Source organism: Rhamphochromis longiceps, linkage group LG19 (assembly GCF_057381845.1).
Source record: "Rhamphochromis longiceps isolate RC_006_pf linkage group LG19, R_longiceps_female_GT1.1, whole genome shotgun sequence".
NCBI lineage: Eukaryota > Metazoa > Chordata > Actinopteri > Cichliformes > Cichlidae > Rhamphochromis > Rhamphochromis longiceps.
The window spans coordinates 557,624-584,581 of record NC_140575.1 but is presented as its reverse complement, the minus strand read 5'-3'; the positions used below and the strand labels follow the sequence as shown (position 1 = coordinate 584,581).

Sequence of the window (26,958 nt, the reverse complement as noted above, 5' to 3'; positions counted from 1 at the left end):
GAGTTCAGGTGAAATCAGAGAGGTGTGTGTTAAAGAGTGTGTAACTGCCCACTGTGACGTCACATCCACAGTGTGTCATCAGTGTTTGTGGTCACAGTGTTTGTTTTCATATTCAGGTTCTCGTTTAAAGTCTCTGTCGTTCACACGTTACTGTTAAATGTTTGAATGTGAGTGTGTGCCTGTGTAACAGCGCCCTCTAGTGGACGAGCTGGCCTCCTGCACTATGAGCTCTCCAGACAGGAATGAGCTTTGAGCAGCTCTATGTAACCCTGGTAAACATAGCTGTCAATAAATAAAGCCTGCTAGTAAAAACAGTCATAAGAAATAGATTACAGGTGATAAATAATCAATAAATAGATCATAATGGTTAAAAAACTAATTAAAAAACATCAACAATGATGCAATTCATGATATAGTGTTTCATTTGTGTTTAAAAACATGTGAAAGGTTAAACTTGCTGCTTCACTGTTTTTGTGTTAATTCAGGTAAAATGGGTAAAATATGTGTTCAGACTCTTATTACAACTATAATAAGAACATAACTGAACGGGACTTGGTGAGTAGTGTTAGTGAGATGAAGCTTCGTGATGAACTGAAGCTTCTATCCAACTGGTCGATTTATGGTTTGAAGCATTGTGATGATTCATTTGCTCTACTGCGCCATCAAGTGGACGATTCTAGTGAAACAGGCTCTGTGATTATAATGATGTGATGTGTAAACCTCTAAACTGAATATATACATTCTTTTCATGGTTATTTATCCCAAATATTTTCTCAGTGTGTCTGATACAAAAGAGAAAGTGGAAACTTTTGATATGATTGTGTAACTGTTAGGGCTCGGTATCGTCACTGATTTCTAGAATCGATTCCACGATTGGATTCTGATCATGCATCACTACATATCCATATTTTTATATCTATAAAAAGAAAGCTGACACTTGCCAGACTTTATCAAAGGTGTGAGCGTCACAGCAGAGGCCTTTGTGTCAAAGTAGCTGAGGATAAAACAGAGAAACATGAAGGTGATTTTCCTGCCCTGGATTTTATAAAAATATTCTGCAGTACATCAAAAACGAAAGAAAACCATGAATCAACATCTGAACATTACCTGATGCTGCTGAAGTGAAACAAGGTTACAGAGGTTGGATTAGAGACACAGCAAAAGTTTCTAATTTTTAAAAAGTTTAAATATGTTCAGTATTTAACAGCAGAAATTAGGCTTTCTTTTTGGAAGTAAGTGAAAGGAAACAAACAGCGTCCGACAGGCTGTAAACAGTGGTAGACTTGTGCGTAACAAGCAAGCGAATAATGCAGAAAACAGATTTTTAGACGGGATACAGAGAGAGAGAGTGTTATGATCCAAGCAGCCAGGAACACAGGCACAAATGTAATCTTCAAAAAAATGGGTTTTATTATACGCCCAAAAAGGACAACATGATTACAAAAATTCAAAATAACAAACAATAAAGTTTTTAGGAACCAAGTGGGCCCATAAAAGAGGTTAACTTAACAGAATGCTACTCAAAAGTCACTTAACAAAAACATAACTCAACAAACTGCCCTGCCCAAATGAGAAACAGCTCCAGTTATATAGCAAATGAATAAACCATTATATACACCAAAGGTGAAAACTAAAGAGATAACAGCTAACCATCATTCAAGAAGAACCCCATTCCCCCTGCATGATCACAATAGATGGTCCAGTCCACTTTATTGGCTTCTGCATTTAAACCAGCTCCACCCTCAGCCTCCTCTTTCAGCCAAACCAGGAAGGACTGGAGCGGAGGTCAGGTAACTCCGAAAGAGCAGAAATATAATCAATATAACATACCTATATAAAATAACAAGCAATGCAAAGCAAAGTCTATGCCACCATTTGGGCTATAGCTTAGTGCTGTCATGCATTACAGGTAAACTCAAAATATCAAATTAGTTAACTTATGATCACAGAAGCTTTAGAGCATAACGTAAACATAAGACAAAAGACCAAATGAATATTACCAAGCATCTCAGTTGTGTGGTTGCATGCATCCATCACAGAGAGAGAGAGAGCGAGAGAGCTGTGCATGAAGTGTGATTTTTATCGTGCTCGAAGCGAAACAGCAAAAGTCAGAGTGAATCCATGACGATGTTTATGTGAAGCGTAGTTTGGATCTTCTTTTGCTGCTGCTTCATGTTGTGTTGGGCTCTTGAATAAAACTCCTGCTCAAGTGATAACGTGGAGCAACAACAATCTTTAATGCAGTTTTTCTCGTGGCTGTTCACGTGCCAACCCATTTCCTGTTTGTGGGTAAGTACTGCCGCCTAGTGACGCATGCATGTACATCCATATAGATTACACCACAGTTCAGTCAATATTGTTTGGACAGAGATAAAAGCTGCAGCTTCAGAATCAGTGCAAAAAGGGCGTAAACACAAAACGCGGACCGGCCGACGGATCAGAATCAGCGAGCTGTCGGCTTTCAGCCACAACCGTGTCCGTGCTGTCGGGTGAGAAAGCCACATCTCACTGATCCTGATCCGTGATCCATAAACGCTTTGTGTTTATGTCTTTGTGCACTGTAAAATGTAATTCTAGATGTTTGTTATTTCAACATATTGTTCTATATCAGTTTGACGATAGATGACTGAAGTTGTTGTTATAACATAGAATTACAAGTTAAAATTGCCTTTTATATCGAAAAATTTTAGAAAAAGTAGTACTAGAACAACTTAACTATTTCCTGGATAAAAATGCTGTTATGGACACTTTCCAGTCTGGTTTTCATAAATTGCATTCCACTGAAACGGCCTTACTTAGAGTATCCAGTGATATGTTGATGGCAGCAGACTCTGGAGAGCACACCGTGCTGGTCCTGCTGGATCTCAGCTCTGCTTTTGACACTGTAGATCACAGCATCATGATAAACAGACTCGAGAACTTGTTTGGGATTACTGGTGTTGTTTTAAAATGGTTTATATCATATCTGTCTGAGAGATCTTTTACTGTTTGCATGAATCATGTCACGTCAGAATCAACAGTTTTGCCGTGTGGGGTACCTCAGGGATCTGTCCTGGGTCCAATTCTCTTTTTACTTTATGTATCTCCCCTAGGCCAAATTATTAAGCGCTATAAATATATCTCCTATCATCTCTATGCTGACGACATCCAACTATACTGTTCCTTCAAAATGTCTGAGTTTTATAAATTGTCTAATTTAAGTAATTGCCTGACAGAAATCAACAAATGGTTATATGACAATTTTCTCCAACTAAACTCTGATAAAACAGAAACTCTAATTATTGCTCCAGACCACATGGTCCCAGAAATCAGACAGCATATCAGCTTCTTAGACCCTTCTGTAAAATCAAGCCTTAGAAACCTCGGTGTCATATTTGACATGTCGCTCGAGCAGCAGTCTAAGCAGCTGGTCTGAAACTGTTTTTATCATTTACGGAATATTTCTAAACTCAGACTAATGATATCAAAGCTTGAACTTGAGATGATTATTCATGCTTTTATTTCTTCTCGTTTAGACTATTGTAACGGCCTTTTTACTTGTTTAACAAATCGTCTTCAGACTGTGCAGAACGCTGCAGCACGTCTCTTAACAGGCACCAAGAGAAGATCGCATATCACTCCAGTCTTGGCCTCCCTGGGCTTTAAGGTCATTAGATCAGAGACTGCTGGTGGTACCACGCACTCATTTTAAAACTCGTGGTGATCGGGCCTTTCAGACGGCGGCACCACGGTTGTGGGATTCTCTCCCACTGTCTCTTCGCTGCACGGACTCCATTGATTCTTTTAAGAAACAGCTGAAGACATTTTTATTTAGAAAAGCATGGATGAATTTCTTCTTATGCTGTTTTTATAGTTTTATTGTTTTACATTGTTTTATTTACTGTTATATTGTTTTTATATTCCCATTTTCTGTGTTGTAAAGCACTTTGTGATCTTTATCTGTGAAAAGTTTACTTACTTACTTTAACCTTTGTACTGTTTTCTTCAGTTAATTTTGGAGTTACTACAAAGAGTGAAGATATAAGATGATCTGTCTGCTGTCACTGGGTGGTGCTGAGATCTGAATCTGAGGACAGCTCCTGAATCATCACAAACTGAAATATAAAGTTTATCTCAAATCTGAAATAGAGCTGATCCTTCTCCGTCCTCACACACTCGGGATCTGAAGTTGTTCAGTCCTACAGTTCTGCCGACAGCTGTTTATTTTTTATTTGTTTTAAAGGCCTTACTAACACATTTTCTAATATCATGTTTACCTTTGAGTTGGTGATGCTTTATAAATGGACATCTGCAAAGATGAGATGATGGAGCAGGTTTCAGTCGAGGTTCAGTCTGCTGCTGCATCCTGGTCACAACATACAGAGGTGTTATCAGCTCAGTATTGAACAAGAAATATTAATGTTTCAAATTATTTGTCCTAAAGGATGCAAGCTGTACAGAGTACTGCACATGTGACTTTGTGAACATAATTCATTAAAAATAATTTGGACAGTTTAACCTGAATATTTGTAACAAACTCAGTAAAAAAAAAAAATAATAATAATCAGGGGAAAATGTAACATTTTAACTTAAGCTGCCAAGCGGAAGTAGTTGGTTTCAGTACATAAGTATCGGGCTTTGCTATTTAATCCGTAGCTATTGACTAATGAGGGGTTACTGAAGTGCCAGGTTTTTAAAAGTTGGCGTTAATGTCGTTCCACATGTGGAAAGCGACAGAAAACATGCAGCTGTTTGCTTCTGCGCAGAACTGATTATTAAATATGTGCAGAGTCCAGCCTGTTGCTCTTACAGTATAATACTCATAATAAAAGCACAGTAACCGTGGTTAGTCACTGAGCAGCCCGGTGCGTTTCTCTTGATTTCTTTAGTCAGGGTAAATTCATTCACCTGCACAGGTTAGCTAAACAAACAAGTTTCCCCGACAGCCGAGTGCTCACCTAACACACAAATCCTGATTTACAAGTAAAAAATATTTATGACCACAATTTGAGCCCATATACTCTCTCTACCAGAGGCGGAGCCAGACATTTGAAACACCCGGGGCTTAGCCCTATGCATGTGGGATGTATTTTTTTTTTTGGGGGGGGGGGGGGGGTTAGAAATGACTGAAAGATTAATTGGCTGAGTTTTGAGTTTTGTTCAAAAAAGAATGACTTCATATAGGGGAAAATATATATCACATGTGCAGGACACCTTAAACTAGTTTTTTAATTAAGCAGCGAGGCAGAACAAAGTCAGGCTGTATCAAGACACGAGGACTAAACCCCGATTCAACCAGACCCAGAACTGATCCGGAATTAAAACAGGACTACAACAGTTCAAAATCAGGACTATATAGGATTTAACAAAGACAGAACCAGAATCAGAACTAGATGATAGCAGCACTAAAAATCATCATAGACCTGCACTACACTTGTTTTTTTAATTCTACCAAAGTCCACTATTTAGATTGAGAAAATTTTATAATTATTCAGCCTTGTTGTGCAAACAAGCTGCAGAACTTAATAAATATATAATTTGAAAAATAACAAACCTAAAAAGAAACACTAGGTACGAGATACATGAGGACCTGTGATACGGTGATACTCTTGGTAAACAACCATTTGACTAACATGTGAGTCTCACCTGCTCTTGTTCATCTCTGTCCTCATTCTGCATCTCCCTCTCTCCCTCTCTGTTCCTCTCTCTCCCTCTTTGTGCTGACAATCATCAAATATACAGTTGAAATTATTATTGATTATTTAAGACCTTGAATGTGAGGAGCAGGATTTTGGATTCATGTTCCAGTTGATGCATCAGAGTCAATCTGGGATCCAGTGTGGAGCACATGGACACTTTTAAGGCTTAAAGAACAAACCGATGATTCGATTAGATACTCGGCTCCATCTCTGGAGTCACGGCCACCAAAGCTTTGTTTCTGCTAACACTGTAAACATATACAAATGCACATTAATAGTTGTTACTGCAGAAAGAGAAAAAGAAGCGTCAAAGACAGGAAGGAGATCTGCTCCACTGTGGAGAGAGCTGCACAACTTTGTTCCTGCAGAATTGTCACACAGTCAAACTGATAATTCTTCATTTTTCATTGATAGTTAAACAGACTGGTTCTTATAGCTCTGAACGTGCTTCACAGCACAGCAGCAGCAATTGTGTGTTTCAGGAAGAAACAACGTTACAATAGAGCAGACTCTCCTGACACTGACAGAAAACACCGCGTCTTTACATCAGTGCTGACCACGTCCTTCCAGTTTCATCTACATGAAGCATATATAAATAAAACAGCGCTGACTTCATGTCTTGTTCTAGGACCGGGACACCGACCTATTCTTGATGCTGATATTGAATAAGTGGTTGACTGGTGTGTGTGTGTACCTCTAAAGATGTCTCTATAGATGACAAATACATGACTGTATACATGAAACTGACAGCAAGACGTGGGAAGGACACGGAGGCAGAGTGAGAGTTACCCTCTGAGCACTGATGAAGAGTCCGTGGATTATACTGCCAGCCAGGCCCTGGCCTGCTCCTGTCACTACCACCTCTGGTTCCTCCAGCAGGGAGCTCACAAACCTAGAGACAACACACAATGTGGAAAATGTTACAATATTCCCACAAAACAAAACACTTAAATAAGAACATGTAAAACCTGAAGACACCAAAACTATAAAATAAGACCACCAACATGAGCGAGAAAGAAACGTGTGAACTGACTGTGATCCTTCAGACGCCGTCTTTGTGAAACGTTAACAGATTCATCGTGACAACCTGTTACTGACTAACTATCTATAGTGACGGTGAAGACTGTTACATGTTACCAACAGCACAAACAAAGCTGTCAGTGAGCGCAGCTCAAACTCTGCGACTCACTTCTTCAGTTCATCAGCAGCCTCTCCGCTGTCGTCCTCAGGAACGGAGAACTTGGCCTTGAGCGAGCGAGCTTGAGTGATGACTGTCTCCATGCTCAGCAGCTGGTTAATGAAATCCTGCACACAGGACAAGAACAACTGTCTGCTCAATCCTGACAGCATGAGACCCCAAGACTACGTGGCAACGTTATAGGCTGAGTCTCGGGGTGTAAAAGGCGTGTTTGGAGTCACAGTGGATACATGGCATACTTAAATGTACTTTGAGAAAGCCAAGAATGCTTTTACACAACAAGACTGTCCAATCAAGCAAAACTAACATGGTGGGGTTTAGCTGTGCAGCTGTACAGTGTTATTCAAAGAAAAGGGGCTGTATGGATACTGAGTGCTAGTGAGAAGAACATTTTTATATGTGAAGAAGTGATGATTGTTCTCAGACTTTAGGACAGTATTAAAGCAGGTGTTTAATGCACCTAACGTGTGATCAAACTCAATAATAACAATCTCAGTCTCTGTTTTCGATCACTGATAAACACATCCGATATCAGCAGAGTATAAAAGCTTTGAGCCCAGGTGGGAACAGCCGAAGGAATTACCTAGGTTTAGAAAATAGTTAGCCATCACTGAGGAAGCACTGGAGTTTGTTACTCCAGCTCCCACTACAATCCCACTGCACCACACCCCTGTTTTCATGGTTCAACCATCAATGGCCATAATAATTATCAGCCAAGTTCTCAGCCATGGTGCACACTGTCCAGTCTACGTACACCTCATGTACAGCACATACTCAACTACAACAAAAACACAGTTAACAATCAATCAATAATTTATTTAAAAACAAAACTTTTTTGGGTGAATCTAATGATACTTTCTTTTAAACTGAATCATTTGTGGAAAGTCCGGTCGAGTTTTCACTGACCTCTAACTTCTTGTAGTCCTGGTTGGGGGACTGCAGGAGCTTGCTCGCTTGAACTGTAGCTTGCTGAATGGTTTTTTGCACTGATGGAATATCTTCAGCAGACTCTGAAAGAGAAGAAATGACAGTGTTTCCAGAGTGACAGAAAGCTGTGATTAAAAGAAAGACCTGCCACGTTTGTAACCTCAATTACTGTTAACATGAGAAAAAGCCTAAAATCGAGTAAACCTGCAAACTATTATCTTACTAATACAGATCCTTTTGAAATAAACAAAACCTTCACAACATTTTATAATAATCTTTACAGAGATTAAAACATATCCACAAAGTCTTGATGGATTATTATTGGAGTTAATTAATCCAGCTATTTCAGAGGATCACAGAACACATCTGCAAATAGAACTAAGCCTTTTGTCCAGGAATATACCCACATGTGCTTTGGCACAAGGAAAAACTCCCTTTAAACAGGAAGAAGCCTTCAGCAGAGCCAGGCTCAGGGAGGGGCGGGGCCATCTGCAATAACCGAGTACAATAACCTCAGTTTGATCTGAATTAAGAAGCAGAAAGTTAGCGGCCATCCAGGTCTTTGTGTCTTTAAGACATTCCTGCAGTTTAACTCATTGGTGTGTGTTATCTGGCTTCATGGATAGATAGAGCTGGGTGTCATCTGCATAGCAGTGTAAATGTATGCTATGTCTTCTAATGATGCTGCCTAAGGGAAGCATGTATAATGTAAACAGAATTGGTCCTAGCACTGAACCCTGTGGAACTCCATAATAACCTCAGTGTGTGAAGAGGACTCTCCATTTACATGCACAAACTGGAGTCTATTAGATAGATATGATACAAACCTTCACACATTCACGTGTTATCAGCACGGAGCGTCTCTGTCAACCTCTGGAAGTAAAGCTTTTAGTAAGTGTCATAAGATCAAAATACATTTTTTAAAGAAGTGAAACGAGGACATTATTGTTGCTATGTTTTGTATTTTGTAGTCCAGACTTAATCAGAATTAATTTGCATACAACCTGGATATGCACCAAAGCATTTCTGACCTGCTGAAACATTCTGGGATATTACAGAATAAATGAAAACTAGCTTTCTGGTTTAATTAGAGAAAAGGTCTGAGTATCACAGCAGGACGTTAGCTGATTGAGGTTTCTCCAAAGTACTAGAAAACTCTCCTCAGTGATGTCCTTACTAGTGTCTCTCATTGGCTGTCTCTAGACTCAGAACTGGTCTTAGCAGTATACCGTCAACTTAGAGACGATCCAGAAACTAAGACCTGTTATAATTATACGTGAATTCTCATTAGCTAAATTAATGGTTGCACTGCAGGTGTCAGGGAACAACAGCAACACGACTGAAAGATCTTTAGCTTCTTCTAGAAACCAAATCAAATTATGCCCTGCTCCAGATGTGACAGTCTGAAGACGAAATCTAGACTTTTCTGTATCCTGGAATAATTATCAATTTATTGTGTGTAGAATAAAATAAAGAGTGGGTTTTATCTGATTTCTGATCATTACTGGAGAAAACTTGACTGAAAGAAATTCATGTTGGGGAAACTTTCCAGGCTCCTTTCACAGTGAGGGTTGGGTAGCTAGTTAGAGTAAACAAACTAAATCACATTTACCTGCATTTTAACTCCAGGGTCATGTTCTACCCATCATGCCTACGCAGCCCTGAAAACATCACGTGTCCATCTCTGATACTTATAAGAGCTCAAAACTGGCCCAAACCCTGATGGAGTCCAAGGGCCTGCAGTGCAGAACACATCTTGAGCCCAAATCTTGGGGGGCTCAGGATTTGGGCTTTTTCTGCAGCTCATGGGCTGCATTCACTGAACCGACCACAAACTCATCTGTGCACCAAAGTACACAGTGAGACGTCCTTTACCCTCACATCACTGGACACTTCCAGGTTCTGGGTTTCAGTCACTCTATACCAGTGGTGCCCAAATCTTTTTGCATCACAGCTGTGATACAGAACGGCTGTGTGGGCGGAGCCTGTTTCGTTTCAGTGCCGAAAAAAAGGGGTTGTATTTTGATGTAATGACTGTGTCGATGCAATCAGTCATTACATCACTCAGCTCAGGACTGAGCTGTCTAGACGCCAGCGTGTATCATACAGTGCATCCACTTGCAGCCCTCCTCGTTTCCCAGCCGTCGCGCCCCCGTCTGCACATCCCCACACAGTCCTCACGTTTCTGGCAGGAGCCTGTCTGCAGAGAAGTCATTCCTTTGTCACTATCAGTGGCTTCATCCACCTGCAGAGGAAAGCAGCTAGCATGCACCTTATCATTAAGCACTCGATAGGCAACTTTACAGGGGCAGAACACAGACGCAGTTTTAGCAGAGACACTGTTGAGCACGACGGTTTAGAAGTGTGTGTCTGAAAAAGCCCTCTGACTTGTCTTTGTGCTCTGGATATTTGGCGTCTTAGCTTGTTAAGCTTTAAACTGTCACAAACTTGCACTTTAAGACAGACACGCTGCGGCCTCTCCTCATCACCCACCGCTGCGCAGGTATGCTTCATCTTATCTTCTTTGGTTTGGAAACATATTTGGTGATGCTTCATCCTATGCTTTGTGTTTGTGTGCGAGCCCCGTCAAAAGCCTGTGCATTATGCTGGCAGCGTCCAAGATTTCTACTTTTTTATTCATGCAGCTTCTGGTTTTTTTCTCCATTAACATCTCGGGTTGCATTTCATTTTCTTAGTACTTATTTTAATATCTTTAGTTTTTTGTATTTCGGTCTTACTGTAATTTACCTGCTGTGGGCTTAGAGTTATTTTCCCTGATTTTATTTCATATAAACGTGTTTTTCAACCAAACGGTGAGGACTTACCTTCTTCCTTCAACTTCAGAATAGTTGCATGAAGTATACAGGGCAGGAGGTGACGGGCCAGGTCTGCAGGTTTCTGCATCGCCATGTAGTGCAGAACCTAAAGACAAACCCCCAAAAAGTTTAGTTTGCCTGGCTTCTGTTTTCCTTTTGCTCTTTCAGATCAACAGAATATTTTTGCACAGCCAACAGGCTGCCTCTGAAGAAGACTCCAGATAAACGGTGACCTTTCTCTATGATGGTTATTCACAGAGGGACCAGTTATACCCAGATCTTTAAATCTGTCATAAGACTATCAGTGAGCATTATTTTTAACTTTCTCTTTTTGGATAAACAATGTCTTTAAAAGACAGGCAACATTTTCAGTGATGGTGCAAACTGGAGCGCCGAGCTCTGCTTTCATATGTGCAGGAAGAACATGCAAACGCTTGGCAGGGACCTGCCCGGGTCCAAATCCAGGACCCTCTTTGGGTGAGGAAACAACCCCAGTTACTGTTTGTCCCTTTCCCATAAAGCCGACCGGATCATTAATAGAAGCTGGTTTAAAGTTGTTCTTCATTTAACACCATCACACCACAGAGAGCTGCTGTGTGTCAGTTAAACATTGTGTGTGACAGCATCAGATCCTTTTTCATCAACATGTGAAAATGCTTCAACATGTCTGTGAGCACAGATCTGTGTTAAACTGACTTCTCCAACATACATGAGCCAAAACGGTCCCATGGCAGAAGCTGATCCTGAAAATCAGCAGAAACATTCATGAAAACACTTTGTGATCCACTTAGTAAACACGTTTGGCTTAAAAACACGCATGCGGCAAAACGAACGACCTGCTTCAGACCTTCTCGGCCTCCTTGGTGTCATCAAAAAGTCTTTTTTGGCGTCGTGCAGGTGTGACCCTGGCAGTCTCCCAAGCCTCCACCCACATGTTGCCTGGGATCTTCATCCTGGGACTGAGTGTCCCCGTCACCATCGTGTTGCCCTTCTCATCGACCACTTCCTCTTCTACGTAATCCCGAGGTGAATACCAGCGCACAAAATCCTCCAGGACACAGCCGGGGTTGGCTGCCTGTGGACAGAGACACAAACTCGTACTTTAAATGAAGTAATGTGTAAATATATTCACTGACACCTCATACTGGCACTGACGACTCGAGCAGGGCCCACTCACGACACCACTGCATTCATGGACCCAAGCACACCAGGCTGTCACTGAACATAAAATGTCATTTAGGCATCAAAACGATTTCCTTCTGTTCAGGACTGGAAGTAAATACGTGTGATCTGGCAACAAAAATGTTTTACTTTTTTGTGTAAGAGTAAATCTGAAAATCTATGAATAACAAATCAATTGTATTTTAGTATTAAAACCAGTTCAGACTGAATAAAGAGCTCGTCCACACTGGATCAGAAACATAGAGACATGGTGGGAATAACCAACACTGTAGATTCAGGGCAGCTGCAGCATGACTTACACTGTGTGCTGGTCATTATCACTGCATTACTGCCTCAGGTCTGCAGGTCTCTGCAAAGACAAGGTTCAAATAACCTCTGAAGATGATTTATAAAACTGCAATGAGCTGTTTGAAAACTGACGACCACGTGATCGTCTGGTGATCAGAGGTTTCTGCACTCACGTAGCTTCTCCCAGCATGACTGCATCCATCATGCCACACGTGTCAGTGACAGAGTCACAGCTTTCCACAGCGTAGGCTGATCAACAGTCCTCTTATTTCACACTAGTTTACTTGTAAAAGCCTACATGACATTTTTTATTAATTCATTAATATCCCATTCATTAACTGCACAGAGAAGACGTCGTTTTCTTTAAGCTAACAGTATTATTAAAGTTCTTCATGACTGGGCCCAGTGTCCTCTTTATGGTCACCCTACCACAGCGGTACTCTCTGTGACTACTGTGTGTGTGTGTGACTGCACAGTTATGTTCACTGCAGGCAGTTCACACACACACACAAAACATCCTGAACAGTAAAACTAGCAGACATGTAGCAACTCGAGGGCACACTGACGCTAATGTGTGTATAAGAATTTCTTTTATTTATGTATTATTCATATTATGTTATTGTATAATGCCTTGGTGCCACTGGATTTTAGCATGTCTCACACTCATGCAGTTACACAGATGGTGGGAGTCTGGTAAGGAAGTTGGGGGGAAGCAGAACTCCACAGGAAGAATCTTTTGTCTCTTCGAGGACTCTGGGAGGCAGCAAGGGAGTGTGGACCTTAAGGTGTGAAACAGCGGTGCACTGCCTTTTGTTCCTGAAGAAGGTTTTTTAACTGAGAGCCACGCTAGGCTCAGGGAGACTCTGCTGACCGTCTGCCCCGCGATCATGCAGGCTCTCCACCAAGCTTGGTTTTCTGTTCTTTGTTTTGATTAAAGAATGTTAGCTACCGCTCGTCTGCAGGCTTTATTTAATGGAAAACTTCCACAACATGTGGCTAATGCTAAAGGCTAACGGGTGGCTGTAGCTCATTAGCAGGTCATCTACTGATCAGAAGGTCGTGGTTCACTCCCTGGTTCCTCCAGTCTGCAGGCCAAGTATCCTTGGTAAATGGCCTGTATTTGTATAGTGCTTTACTAGTCCCTAGGTTTACACAACCAGTCATCCACCCATTCACACACACATTCACACACTGGTGATGGCAGCTACATTGTAACCACAGCCACCCTGGGGCGCACTGACAGAGGCGAGGCTGCCGGACACTGGCGCCACCGGGCCCTCTGACCACCACCAGTAGGCAACGGGTGAAGTGTCTTGCCCAAGGACACAACGACCGAGACTGTCCGAGCCGGGGCTCGAACCGGCAACCTTCCGATTACAAGGCGAACTCCCAACTCTTGAGCCACAATCGCCCCATAGCCAAGATACTAACCCCAAGCTGCTCTCCGATGTGTCCGTCTAAGTGTGGATGTTAGACAGGAAGCACTAAGAAACTTAGGAGACAGCTGACCCAGAGTGTGTCCGACTCACTTTGAAGGACTCCATGTCAGATAGCAGACAGGCACTCTGCATCCGAGCACGCAGGTGGGTACCTTCAGCTGATGTGCCCAGTTTGGTCAGTACCTCTGACTGCTCTGCTAACAGGTCCTCTGTCATTGGAGCAGGTTCCTGAAAATGAAACATGATGCACAGATATCAGACTCAGTCAGCTTCAGCTGAGGTTAATAACATTTCTGTGAACCACTTATATGAGATCTGCTTTCATGGTTTTGTCACACAAAGGTCGCCTCTGTACTGTTACAACCGCTTTCTTTTAGTTCTAATTATTAACTGCAGGTCTTTGAACATGGAGCGAGTGGGGTTGGGTTAACTCTGACTCTAAACTGCCCACAGGTGTGAATGAGAGCATAAATCAGAGGTGTCCAACTCCAGGCCTCGAGGGCCGGTGTCCTGCAGGTTTTAGATGTGTCCTTGATCCAACACAGCTGATTTAAATGGCTAAATTACCTCCTCAACGTGTCTTGGGTTAGGGCTATCCTTTGTTGCTAGTTAGCCTGACCTGTATCCCCAATGTTAAGTTTGTACATTGTATGTATGGTCGATTAGGTCATCTCAGTTGCAGGCAACCAACAAATAAAGCTTATCCTTATCGTGGAAGTTCTCCAGAGGCTGAACTAACCATCTGATTCAGGTGTGTTGACACAGGGTGAGATCTGCAGGACGCCGGCCCTCGAGGCCTGGAGTTGCCCACCCCTGGGTTAAATGTTTGTCTGTCTCTCTGTGTTCGCCCTGCGACTGGCGACCTGTCCAGGGTGAACCCCGCCTCTCGCCCTATGGTATGGGATAGGCTCCACCCCATGTGACCCGACTATTATTTTCAACATGCTGTATTTGGAATAAATAACAGCATATGATGTGTTTGCACAGTGAGGCAGTGACTCTGACCTGTGAACATAGAGAGGCTCTGCAGAGTTGAGCAGAGTCATGTTGTTGTAGGGGTGCAGCCTGCCCTCAGCTCTGCCCTCAGCTTGTGTCGCCTCAGTCTCGCCCTGGTCACTCAGGCACTCGAAGAATTCCTCCTCGCTGTCACTCCACGAGTCCCAGGATTTTCCTTGAGACATCTCTCTTGTTGAACTGGAAGCACTGGTTGCACACTCTGGTCCTTGGCGGCTCTTCTGGCAGGCACCTGAGACCCTGTGTTCCTTTTCTTTCCCCTCGGGTACCTTGTGAGATTCATCTCTGGCCTTCTTCCTTTCGATACAACAATTCAGCATCTGTCCAGGAACAAAAACTCTTTTCACACATGGAAACATAACACTGCTACTTGTGTTCAACAGACAACACGACATAAACAGGTGTTTGGGAGTTTGAAGATGCTGTATCACACTGAGCATCAGCTCTCAGAATTCATTTTTCTCTTTATCACCTAAACATCGTTCCAATTATCAAAGTTAACACAACACTTTTGATAAACCACTGGAATTAAAGTTGCAAGTCTACAAATGTGCATGATGTTGTTTTTTGTCTTTTAAATCGTTCGATTAGTCCTTGATCTTTGTGCACTTTGTGTGGCTACCTGGAACTTCTGATGCAAAAGACAACAGCGAAGATCAGGAGCTCCACCTGCCAGCCTGCAGATTAGGAAGCACAGAGATGGATATGAGTGAACACCAGTGTGTTAACAGAGAAACAAATACTGCTTAAACAATTTCAAGCAAAGTTTTAGTTAGAGCACGGCACAAACACTGCAGGGGCTTTTGTGCCTGGTATTATGTACTTGGATTTTTACATTTTGGTCATTTGTCTGTTATTAGAGACGGACGGAGATCCAACATGACTGACAACAAGACCAAAGCCCGATTCTAAAGTGTCGGCTCAGCTGGACAAAGTACAGACATCCAGCATTTGACTTTATTTATATGGCACAGGATAAGAACCACAGAGTGCTTCACAATAATATGAAACAGCACAAATCTAGTTCAAAGCCAGGCTAAATAAATGAGTCTCAAGCTGCTGTTTATAAAAATAAATGCAATCAAGGCAACATAATGATGGAGGCAAAGCACTCCACAGCCTGGGGGCCCCCGCTCTGACAGATCCATCTCCTCTGGTCTCAAAATGTGTTTCTGTCTTCTGTCTGTGTCCAAGTCAACAGTCTAACGAGGTCCCACAAATGTCTGCAAATAGGTTCTGCTCTTCCACGAAGTCCTTTGAGATCCCGACTGAAATCGGCTGGTGCCAATATCTGCTGAGTGTTGGCCACGAATAAAGCAGCAATAACAGAGTTCAACGAGAACAACAACTTTTCATTATCAGTTATTCTTCACTCTCTCCACAGCTGATGGACCAACAGCAGCAGCACACAGAGGACAGTGGTACCAGATACTTTGTATGCCGTCACCATCTGACAGAGGAGCTCCAGGGCTGAAAATATATCCTCAACCTCAGGTTCAACTAACGAACTGACCCAGTCACAGACTTCCAGGGAGGCTTTGGAGTATCATTCCCAAGTTCAAGCACAGCCCCTAGTCCCACTTCATAGAAAGGGAAACCGCTACTGTAGTCTGCTTATCCCGAGGTGGGAAACCAGGACAGTCCAACAACATCCACAGACTCAGTGGGACTCGCACCTCCAGCCCAGGAGTCCTGCCACCAAAGAGTCATGTAACTCGTCACAGACCTCGCCAATTAATATCAAATCAACTATCAGCTGGTTCAGTCCCAACTGATGGTCTCATTATTCAGGTTTCACACAAGAAACGTCTCATGACGGGTAAAAACAACGAGCTCTCTCAAGACTTTTGCAAAACATGCTGGTGGCAGTGGTCACAGTAGAACTACTGAAGGTTCCAGCGCACTTTTGGTAAAGTGGAAAGAATATTATTTCACCATAAATGGGCCACGACCAGGTGCTTCCCACAAGATTTCACACAGACCAGTGAAAAGAATTATCAGAAGAGTCAAGGCCCAGTTATGAAGAGCCACAGAAAGGCCTGGAATCAGCAGGTACGACTGTTTCAAAGAAAACAATATGTGCGCAAGAGCCACAGAAAAAAAGAGAAGCGTGAAGTGTGTTTAAAGTTTGCTGAACAAGTCTGTGAAACGCTGGCAGAATATTATCATCTGCATTCATAAAGTATCCACAGGCGTCTTTGCCTGCTCTCCTGTACACTCATGAGTTCACACCTACCTGCCCCTCTAACACCATCGTTACATTTGCTGATGATGCGACAATCATCAGCGGAGAAGACGGCGAACAGGCAGGAGGTTAAAAACCTGACAGGCTGCTGCAATGAACACAAGCGTCTGCTCAGCGCCATCAAAACTAAGGAGATGTGACCTCAGCAGAGGGAAACACGTTCCTCTCCACATCAAGCAGACTGTGTTCAGCGAGTGTCCTCGTTCCTGGGGACTCACGTAGCTGAGGACCTCTCATGGTCCAAAGTCAAAGACTCCACCTCAGGATGCTGAGGAGGAGGAGGAACCATCTGGAGAAGAAAGTCTTGGTGGCTTTTTTACCACAGCACCATAGTGTGTCCCCACCTACTGCTAACAGCTTGGTATGCTAACTGCTCAGTGGGTCATTGAGACAGCACAGAAGAATAGTGCCTGTCCCTTTCCTTCCCTGGAGGACATGGTCAGCACTCGCTGTCTCAGGAGAGCCAATCAAATCTCATCTCATCCTGGACAGCACCTGTTCAAGAAACAGGACAGCCAGGCTAAGAAAACAGCTTTTCCCCTGGACCATCGATCACTGAACACTAAGCTCAGTGAATGGACCGAGTGAGCCTCCCTCCTACCTGAGACACTCCTGTGTAACATTCAGTATAATGTTCACTAATGCTGCCAAATGTAAGCTTACATCTAATACAAAACACCAGCATAACACGGGACAATTACACCCTCCCTCCATGGCTGCTGCCATCCAACCAGTGCAATACTCCTCTGGTTAAATGGTAAATGGACTGGTTCTTATATAGCGCTTTTCTACTCTTCTGAGCACTAAAAGCACTTTACACAACTTGTGCATTCACCCATTCGCACAAGCACATTTTTCTAGGTGCTTTCTAAGTAACATTCTCTCTCTCTCACACACACACACACACACACACACACACACTCCGATGAACGCATCGGAGAGCAATTTGGGGTTAGTATCTTGCCCAAGGATATTTGGCATGCAGCCTGGGGGAAGCCAGGAATTGAACCACCAACCTTCCGATCAGTAGACGAACCGCTCTACTGCCTGAGCTGCAGCCACCCTATTTTATTGCTATTTTATTCAGTTTGACGAATGAATGATGAGTGTAAGCAGGTAAGAATGTATGTAAGCTCTGCTCCAGTGTAATGCATAGGTACAACAATACGCTTTAACTTTAATATAGTTTGGTCACTTAATTCAATTCAATAAAACTTTATTGATCCTGAAGGCTGACCCCGATGGAAATTGGGTTAAGGCTGCCGACCTTTGCCAGCGCCATCTTACCCTTCTGACCATACATACATGACACAAACATCACATGGGGAAGACAGGTCAGAGAGGTATAACAATGGAAAATGCACCACATGAGGAAAGATAAGGAGAAAAAAACAACTCCCCCCAGACTGAGCTCCAACAGGGAGATCAGTCTGAGAACAGAAAAAATCACCTCTGCACATGAAACACATGACAAGCAACAGGGATGGGTAAAGGGTGAGAGACAGCCAGTGTAGACAGTACATCCGGGCCTGCGTGCGCTGGTCTCCTTGATCCACCGTCAGCATCGGAGGGGAATAAGCGTCGAAGGCGTTTGGAGGGGGAGGGGGGAGGAGTGTACATCTGCATGTGTATATATGTCTGTGTAAGCGTTTGCGTGTCCAGAGTTCAGCTGAGACAGTGTCCTCCTCCCTGCCAGGCTAAGTAAACAGTCTTCCAGCCAACCCAGGTGGCCTTGCATGGAGTGGGAAGAACAGTCTAAACACAGTCGTTATCAGGGAGTTGTTGTTCGGCTCCAGCCTTGAGCCCACGGCTGGGGCCGAAGGGGTATCCGCATAAGTGATGGAGGTTTTTACTTTAGTGCGAACAGCTCATATGAATTTCAAAGCTGTTCTAACACTCCGACACTGGTCTCTCAATCTCCCGTTGGAGAGCCGTGAGCTTCTCCATGATGTTATCAAACTTGCGCTCCGTGATGTTGTCATTCTTGTGCTCAGAGAGCCGATTCTGAGAACTCAAAGACACGACGTCGTAGTCTCACTCCCAGCGCTTTATTTGTTACGCCATTTTTCTCCACACCAACAACAACCCTTCGCGGGCAACAGTACTCTCGCAGTATAACAGAAAATAACAAGTTAGTAACGACCGCAGTCAGCTTCTCCAAGATGTGATCCAATTTGCACTCAGAAGTCTTATTCTGAGTGTTCACAGCAGCCGTGCGTTCTCCAAGATCTTATCCATGCTGCGTTCAATGAGCCCATTTTGAGAAACTCACGCCTCTCCCCATCGTTTGAATCCCAGCGGGCAGCCTTGTGGGGGTTTGAACAGCCGGTTCCGCTTTCTTAATTCTTCCATAAGTCAGGGCCAAGCCAGCTCCGATCAGCCAGAACCCTGTTACCATGGTTCCGAATAGGTAGATATCTTCAGCACTCAGGCTCACCCGAGCCCAGACTTCTCGTTGAGAAAGGGGTGTCAATTGCATTCAGGGAGCAGTTGATCCAATCCATAATTCCTCTTTTAGGTTTTAGAGAACAGACTGTGAGAGACTGTTCCAGGGAAAAGTAATACAAAAAACACGAGACTAGACAAGGACACAAGAGGCTAAGCAGGGAAGCTAAGGGAGAGGAGAAAAGTGCGACTGCCTTTGTTAAGAGCAAAACTCTTTGAATGCTGTAAACACACCGTGTTTGGGTGGCTGCATCCCAAAAACACCACAGCAACACTGGAGGTGGGAGCATTATGATTTTGATGTTCCCAAAAAAATGTGTGATTGCTTAGAAAACTTATGCATAAAAACCTTATAACAAGCTGCAAAAGGGACTGAGCCATTAAATCTAACTCCAGGAAGGATGAATGGAGACATTGTTGATTAAAATCTGCTGCCATCTACCAGGATGATGAAGATGAAACAAGGATGGATGTTTCAGCAAGACCATGATCACAAACACAGCCAATGGAAACTGTTGGTTTCAGAGGAATCAAGTAAAGCTGCTGGAACGGCCCAGCCAATCACCTGAGCTGAATCTGTGGGAAGGATCCACGGAGCATTCGGGATTTATAGACTGTTTGTGTGGTGAGTGGGTCAAAGTCATGAGCAATGATGGGACTGGTTTCTCCATACAGAAGCTGCCATGAACTGTCATCACCAACATTTGTATAAAGTAATAAATAAATGTCTGTGTGTTTAATGTCCCTGTGTTACCGACATCTGGTGATAATTTCACATCAAAGCACCTTTAGAAATATATTTGCTTAGAGAACTGCTGACGTGTTCAATACTTATTTTACCTGCTATAAAATGAAAATGTTAATATGTGTGACATCTTTAAAATCAAAGCAGCACGAGCCTGTGAGGTACCCACCCACAAATAACATGGTTATTTTCCCACCGGTAACGCAACTCAAGGACAAACTCCTGCCAGAGGTGTCCAACAGCCCGCAGCCCACCGTAGTAATAGTTGAACAGACACACACACAGAGCCAGACGGTAGGTCAGACTGTCACTGGGGGCCGACTTCAGCTGGTGGAAAAGGTTCTACAACGAGGGAAAAGACCATGAAATCAATAAAAATCCTGACAAAGTACTGACAGCACTGAGCCTGTCTTCACTCTGAAACTTATATTGGACCTGACCTGAGTGTAACCTTGAGTGTGCGAGTGGTGAAGAGGCAAACATACATAATCAGAGGTTTTCTCTTGCTCCGATGTCCCACTGGAGTTGGACAGCTGAGTGTTATTCTTACAGTCAGACTTCTCCACAGCAGCATCTGGAAACAGAGACACAAACACAAATAAATAAGTCTGTCATTTAGAAACTCTGTTGTTTTATAGATGTTAGAAGAATTAAACAAGTGCAGCTCACGTAGTCATCACTTCATGATAAAACACAGGATGCTGATCGCTCAGTGGCAAAAGCAGGATGTGACCAGAAGTAGACAATAAAAATAAGAACGCTGCCTGATATCCTGTTTAAGATGACGCTCTTGTGCTTTACTGAGCTGCTGTCAGATGGGATCAATATCTGTGGCCAGCACTCTAAGACATAAATGCAATTACGGCTGTAGTTTTAAGATTCAAGGCTGTCTTAGCTCGAGCTCGAGCTGCTGAGTGTGACGGGCTCAACAGTAACCAGGAAGGAAAAACTGTTTGTGAAAAGAAGCAGAGGAGCCACATCAGTACGAGTCAAACTACCACACGCTCCGAGGTCTCTGCTGCTCTGAATATCACGCTCACCGTCTCCTAACACGGGATCCACACCTCTTCTGTCAGAATCAGTTTCCTCATAAAATGAGCTGAAACCATTAAAACTCAGTCAAGTATTAGTCAACTCCGACTAGTTAATGCCTTTTAAACAGGTTACATGATTAACTCTTACCAGAAGGACAGAATTGAGTATCTCGGTGTTAAGGGGCGACTCATCGATGCGTCGATGGCGGCGAATGTGCTTCCGGGCACTGTGCACCATGTTGGAGACAGACAGTTTGGAAATGGGCACAGTTGCTGCTGGCTCGGTCAGCTTGGACAAAGCAGAGCTGATATCACTGTTTTCTACAGACGACAAACACATCCAAGAGTTTCTGTTCAATTGCTGAGGCCCGGGTCAGCACAGATGCCCAGATCTCCCAGTAAGCTACGCACGTTTCCAGAATGCAGTATGGTCACTCAACAAGTAAAGCCAGGAACCTGACCTTTGCCCTCATCTTCAGCGTATCCTCTTCCAGGAATCTCCTCTGTACACTCAGTCCTACAGCAGAGTTTAAAGAGCTCTGTCACAGCCTCACCTACAGGGAACACAAACAGTTACTGACCTGATATTTTCTTATTCAAACTTTTCATGAAGCACACGCTTCAGCACAGCGAAGCAGGACAACATCTGTGTAACATTTTCTAAATCATGGACGTGGCAACAAAAGAAAAGTCCACTTTACATCACATGTAAAGTGCTTGGGGCTGTCATGAGAGGCGGGGCACACCCTGGACAGGTCGCCAGTCTGTCGCAGGGCAAACAGAGACAGACATTCACAACGTGGGAAATTTAGAGCCCCAATGAACCTGTCCCCACTAACTGCATGTCTTTGGACTGTGGGAGGAAGTAGGAGGCCCACACAGAGAACAATGAGGAAAAAAAGACACTTTATTTGTCCTTTACTATGTTCTTTCTATCGGAAGCTTGATTACATCCGTCTTATCTGCTGCGTATCATTTGATGCATGGGTGCAACGATACACAAAATTCACGGTTCGGTTCGGTTCGATACTTTGGTGTCACGGTTCGATATTTTTTCGATACAAAAAAAATGTTCATGCCTTTTTAATTTGTCATTTATTAAAATTATAAATATATATTTTAACTCAAAAGTACAGTTTTTAAATTTAACCCTAACCCTTGTACGTGTTTTTTATTTTGACAGCGAATGCGCACCTGCGGACCACTTATGTGCAGCCCTGGTTATTTAGCTCGTCATATTGCAGCCACAGAAATTCTTTTGTCCATGAAACCATAAAGCTGCACTTTCTTTTTGCCTTATAGTCTGATTTGTCATAACTTCTCCGTTTTGTGGTAAGCTTTTCTTTGGCTGTCACTTCTTCACCCTGACCTGTCTTATTTGGCTCAGCAGAACTGAAATATATATCTGTCTGTGAAGGTTCTCAGTCATACAGGTCATCGTAGTCAAATATATATATATCCTGCTGCTTTTACACACACACTCACATTAAGCTCAGCGATTCTCTGCGCGATCAACCTCTCACATGTTTAAGCTGCGGGAGATTTCACTTGTCATGTTTGCATAGTAAGCTAACAATTAATAAGACGATGTCAGAGGAATCGTTCGACTACTCCGCCTAGGCTGCACTCTTGAGCCTAGGCGGAGTAGTCGAACGCAGATTCACTGAGCGCTCAACACAGACAGCATCGTCAGAAAGAAAGTTAATAAAATAAATTACAAATTTTGTATTGTTCGATACATATGCGTACCGAACCGAAAGCACTGTATCGAACGGTTCAATATCGATACGAATATCGTTGCACCCCTAATTTGATGCATGAATTTTAGCCTCTTGGCTTAGAAATAGTTTCCTCTGTGCTGTTTGGACAAAAAACAAAGCCATAAAAAGTCTTCACACATCACACAACAATGTGTATGTTTGTAATGGATCCAAGTGTATTAGCAACCAGAAAAATACAACATTAAGGTCAGTGCACTTAATGCACTGACCTTAATGTTGTATGTAGCGGTGTGTTTGAAATCTGTACTGACTAGTAAAACCTCTGTGGTCTGCCCCAAAGCATCATGGTCTCTGTCCCCGAGTGTCCCACTGATCAGCTTAACTTACCCAGTAAACACTGAGGATTTTCAGCCGTCCTGACTCGAACTGACCAGTGAGGAGCTTGAAGAGGGTCGAGGTCACTGTTGGGTGATAAACAGAGTAAACAGTAGAGGAGAGTTTCTGATACACTTTTAGTTAAAGGGTTTTTATAAGTAATGAGTCATGTTTGATTACATGTGACGTAGTCCTTCACCAGTAATCAAGATAATTACACATGTAAGCATTTCCTTATGTCACACTCAGTTTGTCCCTTCATGCTTGTTAGACCTGTGCCAGCTCTGTTTGGGCCTTACAATCAAACCCATGTACGTTTACCCTTTTAATAAACTGCTCCACCCATTTCCTACTTTATGAGTGAAATATGAAGCAATGCAGTGTGTACACGGATGCAACACTCAGTGCTCAGCGCAGCGTTTTGTGTGCTATAGTGCAAGTGAACAGCTCACTCCCATCAAAGCTTTTCCATTGGATCGTTAACACAAACACCAAATGTCAGGAGGACATGCGCCTCAAACTGGAGTTGTCTTTCTAGCCCGGGTACTGTGTTATCCTTGTCTGTATACCGAGCTTCTTATTAATAATCAGCTCTGCACAGGAGCAGAAGCAGAGTCCAGCCTGTTGCTCTTACAGTATAATACTCATAAAGAAAGTACAGTAACCGTGGTTAGTCACTGAGCAGCCCGGTGCGTTTCTCTTGATTTCTTTAGTCAGGGTAAATTCATTCACCTGCACGGGTTAGCTAAACGAACTTTACAAAACAAGTTTCCCCGACAGCCGAGTGCTCACCTAAGGACCTAAGTTACGGATTAGCTTACACACACATTTAACTTACCGAAAATAATACGGTGGGGCCTCAGGTCCTCCTGTCTGGTAGTCCAATTTACTGAAGAACACCTCAGGCTGTCACTTTGAAATAGCCGGTAATGTAAACGCTGGACCTCTCAGCATCTGCCATTCCCGAACAGACACATGCAAGTTTGTCCGTGACTGCAGCCGCGCTGTACATTTATTTCTGTTTCAATATTTTTTTCAGTTTCAATATTTTTTTCGGTTTCATTTCAAGGTGGCATCGTTCTGATCCCATACACACACAAATCCTGATTTACAAGTACAAAATATTTATGACCACAATTTGAGCCCATATACTCTCTCTACCACAGCTGCCTTTGAACTTGCCTGGCCAGGTCTGAGTCCAGCTTTGCTACTCCTGCCAGGTCACATGACACAGGGGTGTGCTCTGATGTCAGCAGGCAGGTCAGTGGAGCCCTCTGGTGGTGGATATATGGCAGTGAAACAGGAGGAGGCCTGAGAACAGACAGCAGGCTTAACTAGCAGGACAAAGTAGCATGTAGTACTTGAAGGAGTCATCACAGCCAATCAGCTCTCAGGAAAATGGAACATCACATAAATATTTCTCTTCTTTGATTTTCATCAATGTATTTCCTTTGATAGATTTTCCGTCAACACTTCTGCTTGATTAGAAGCTCATAGGCAGTTCCTGTCACTCTACAATAAAACAATGTAAAGGCTGCCCTCTCTGCCCTCCCACTAGCTGACACAAGTAAACTGTGCTAAGATGCCCTACATGGACTAAGGTTCTTGGCCACACACATATAGATTTGCTTGGCTGTAGAAATCCATGCCATGAAGCTCCCAGCGCACATTTTTGATGCTTCTGTCTGTGGCAGAGCAGGTTTGGAGCTCTGCAGAGCCTTGGTGACTTTTACTGACTATGCACCCCTACCCATTTATTATGGGTAGGGGTGCATAGTCAACAAAATAGTCAACAAAATATGTAATTTGACATATTTTGTTGTTTTGTGTGTGTGTTTGTCTGTGTGAAGTTTTGATGTGTATGTGAAAAACACAATTTTGAAAACACTGGAAAAAGACCTCAAGACATGTTTTCCTTTACTTTCTATGAAACAAAAATTCCCACCAAGGCTTTTCAGTGTGAAATTTAGTGTATAGAAAATACCTGTGCCAGGTTGTCTCCATCTAGTGGTGAACATGGCCTCACCACTACATCAGGTGAGCTTTTCACTGTGCACAGTGACACAAAAGTCATTTAACAATTTTAAAAAAAGCAATGTTACAGATTCAGTAAGAACTGAAGTTTATCATAATCCTTCAAGTTTCACTCAGTAACAGCAGCTTTTTATTATTGGCTATATTTTAGAGTCACATTTATATGAAATGTCAAACAATCACAGAGTGACACTGAACTAAACAATCAATGCCATGTGAGTTGTTCTTGTTTGTTCTTTATCTCGGATTTATTGTAAGCAGCGGGAGTAAAAGCTAAAGAAAAATAGTAAAGATATGAATGAATCTCTGCTCTTACAGCTTTTATTGTGCCATAATGTCTGCTTTGAAACCGTCCTCTTGCTCGTCTCTTGGATGCTCACCTCTTCTTCACCTGTTCCTTTCACCAAACTGCTGCACTCTCGTTCTCTGCTCTCGCCTCCTCTTCTGATTATAATTAGATGCAGTCAGCATGTGCCAAACAAACTCCCCCCAAATCGATCATGTTTGATATGATGATGACGTTTTTAACATCTTATTTATGCACTTGTTGGGTGGGAAAGAGTAAACAAAGATGGGGCATAGAAGCAGAACTGAGTCCTACGTGTGGAGGGACAGTAACTGTGTGTGTATATGTAAGCATTTAAACACTGCAGAGAGTCAAATTAACAGTAACACTATTTTGTCTAAGTCCGCCATTGTAGAAATTCATTTCACCGAAACAATAACATGGCGCACAATGTGACAATAAACGTATAAAACACAAATTCTTACCTAGCAGGAGAATAAATAATCAGTATTTTAAGGCTACTGCATGTATAGATGTCACTGCTGGCTCACATAAGCTAGCTCTGAGACCCGCCAGAGTTTACGCCACAGTTGACTGTCGCGAAAGAGTCGTAAATCACCGGCATTGTAAAACTTAAAATGATTCCAGGGCATGTTATAAAACACCCAATAGATGTACTGGATATTAAACGGTATCAAACGACTAAATAGACTCAATACTTGAAATGTGCAATTCACTTGTATTTTTATTTTTATTCCTATTTATTCTATTTATCCCCTTCGTATATTTTATTTATATTGCCTCTGTATTTATATATATGTGTGTGTGTATAACTCTGTAACTTCTGTCGGTGCTGTGCTTTTTTGGAAATCGAATTTCCCAGAGGAACCCACCCGAGGGATTAATAAAGTTCTATCTTATCTTAAATGAACACAGGGTTACAATTACATGCTCACGTCGTCACATCGAGAGTTTATTCATTAATCATCAGAGTTCAACAATGTTACATCCAGTTGAAAACAGCTTCACTAACGCCAGCAAAACAGGCTAACAGTATATAAGAGCACAAAAACAGCCGTGCTTATCGACAGCTCGACATATCCTCAACAACTCACCTCAGTATGTGTAACCCGTTCATGTGTTACGCCTGTTGTTCTTGCGTTGTGTTCTGGCGTGAAAGTAAGAGGCAGGAGACAGTACTGGGTCTTTGGCTCTTTACTGCACATCTGCAACACAGAAACATGTGTCTGATCTGTGTGTGTCACGCGACTGCCAGTACACCTCTCCTCCGGCCATGCTGAAAGCAGCTGTGTCTGCAGCTTCATTAACACTACAATAATATAATGAATCAAATACAACAAATTGTTTTAAAACATTAACTTAAGCTCTCAAAAACAAAAAGCACAAAATAAATAATATGTCACTGAAAAAACATCAAAAACAACTTATAAGAACAATAAACAAAATAATTCAAAAACAAATAAACAGTCAGATAAATACAATTCAATAACCAGGACCCAATATTCTGGTA

General features: G+C 42.7%; 1 protein-coding gene across 1 annotated transcript; it reads right to left on the bottom strand.

Annotated features, from left to right (window-relative positions):
* Positions 1–1,178: 1,178 nt before the first annotated feature.
* LOC146645968 (rab3 GTPase-activating protein catalytic subunit-like) lies at positions 1,179–24,119 on the bottom strand. The gene is made up of 19 exons (XM_085392183.1): positions 24,081–24,119; positions 23,946–24,013; positions 23,120–23,193; positions 21,473–21,565; positions 21,160–21,332; positions 20,976–21,063; positions 20,463–20,551; positions 20,147–20,319; positions 15,165–15,219; positions 14,494–14,862; positions 13,619–13,756; positions 11,467–11,694; positions 10,629–10,725; positions 7,783–7,886; positions 6,868–6,983; positions 6,468–6,570; positions 5,626–5,699; positions 4,257–4,345; positions 1,179–2,882 (listed from the first exon to the last, which is right to left on the bottom strand). Exons 1-19 carry the CDS (start codon positions 24,117–24,119, stop codon positions 2,764–2,766), a joined length of 2,289 nt encoding a protein of 762 aa, XP_085248309.1. The 3' UTR covers positions 1,179–2,763.
* Between the last annotated feature and the right edge of the window lie 2,839 nt (positions 24,120–26,958).

Bases quoted from the DNA above. Each gene is read 5' to 3' on its own strand.
- LOC146645968 (XM_085392183.1), bottom strand. From the start codon at position 24,119: ATGTACAGCGCGGCTGCAGTCACGGACAAACTTGCATGT. The intron at 24,014-24,080 runs GTCTGTTCGGGA...TCAAAGTGACAG, and splicing joins TCACGGACAAACTTGCATGT to CCTGAGGTGTTCTTCAGTAA. The intron at 14,863-15,164 runs GTAGCCACACAA...GTTCCTGGACAG, and splicing joins TTTTGCATCAGAAGTTCCAG to ATGCTGAATTGTTGTATCGA.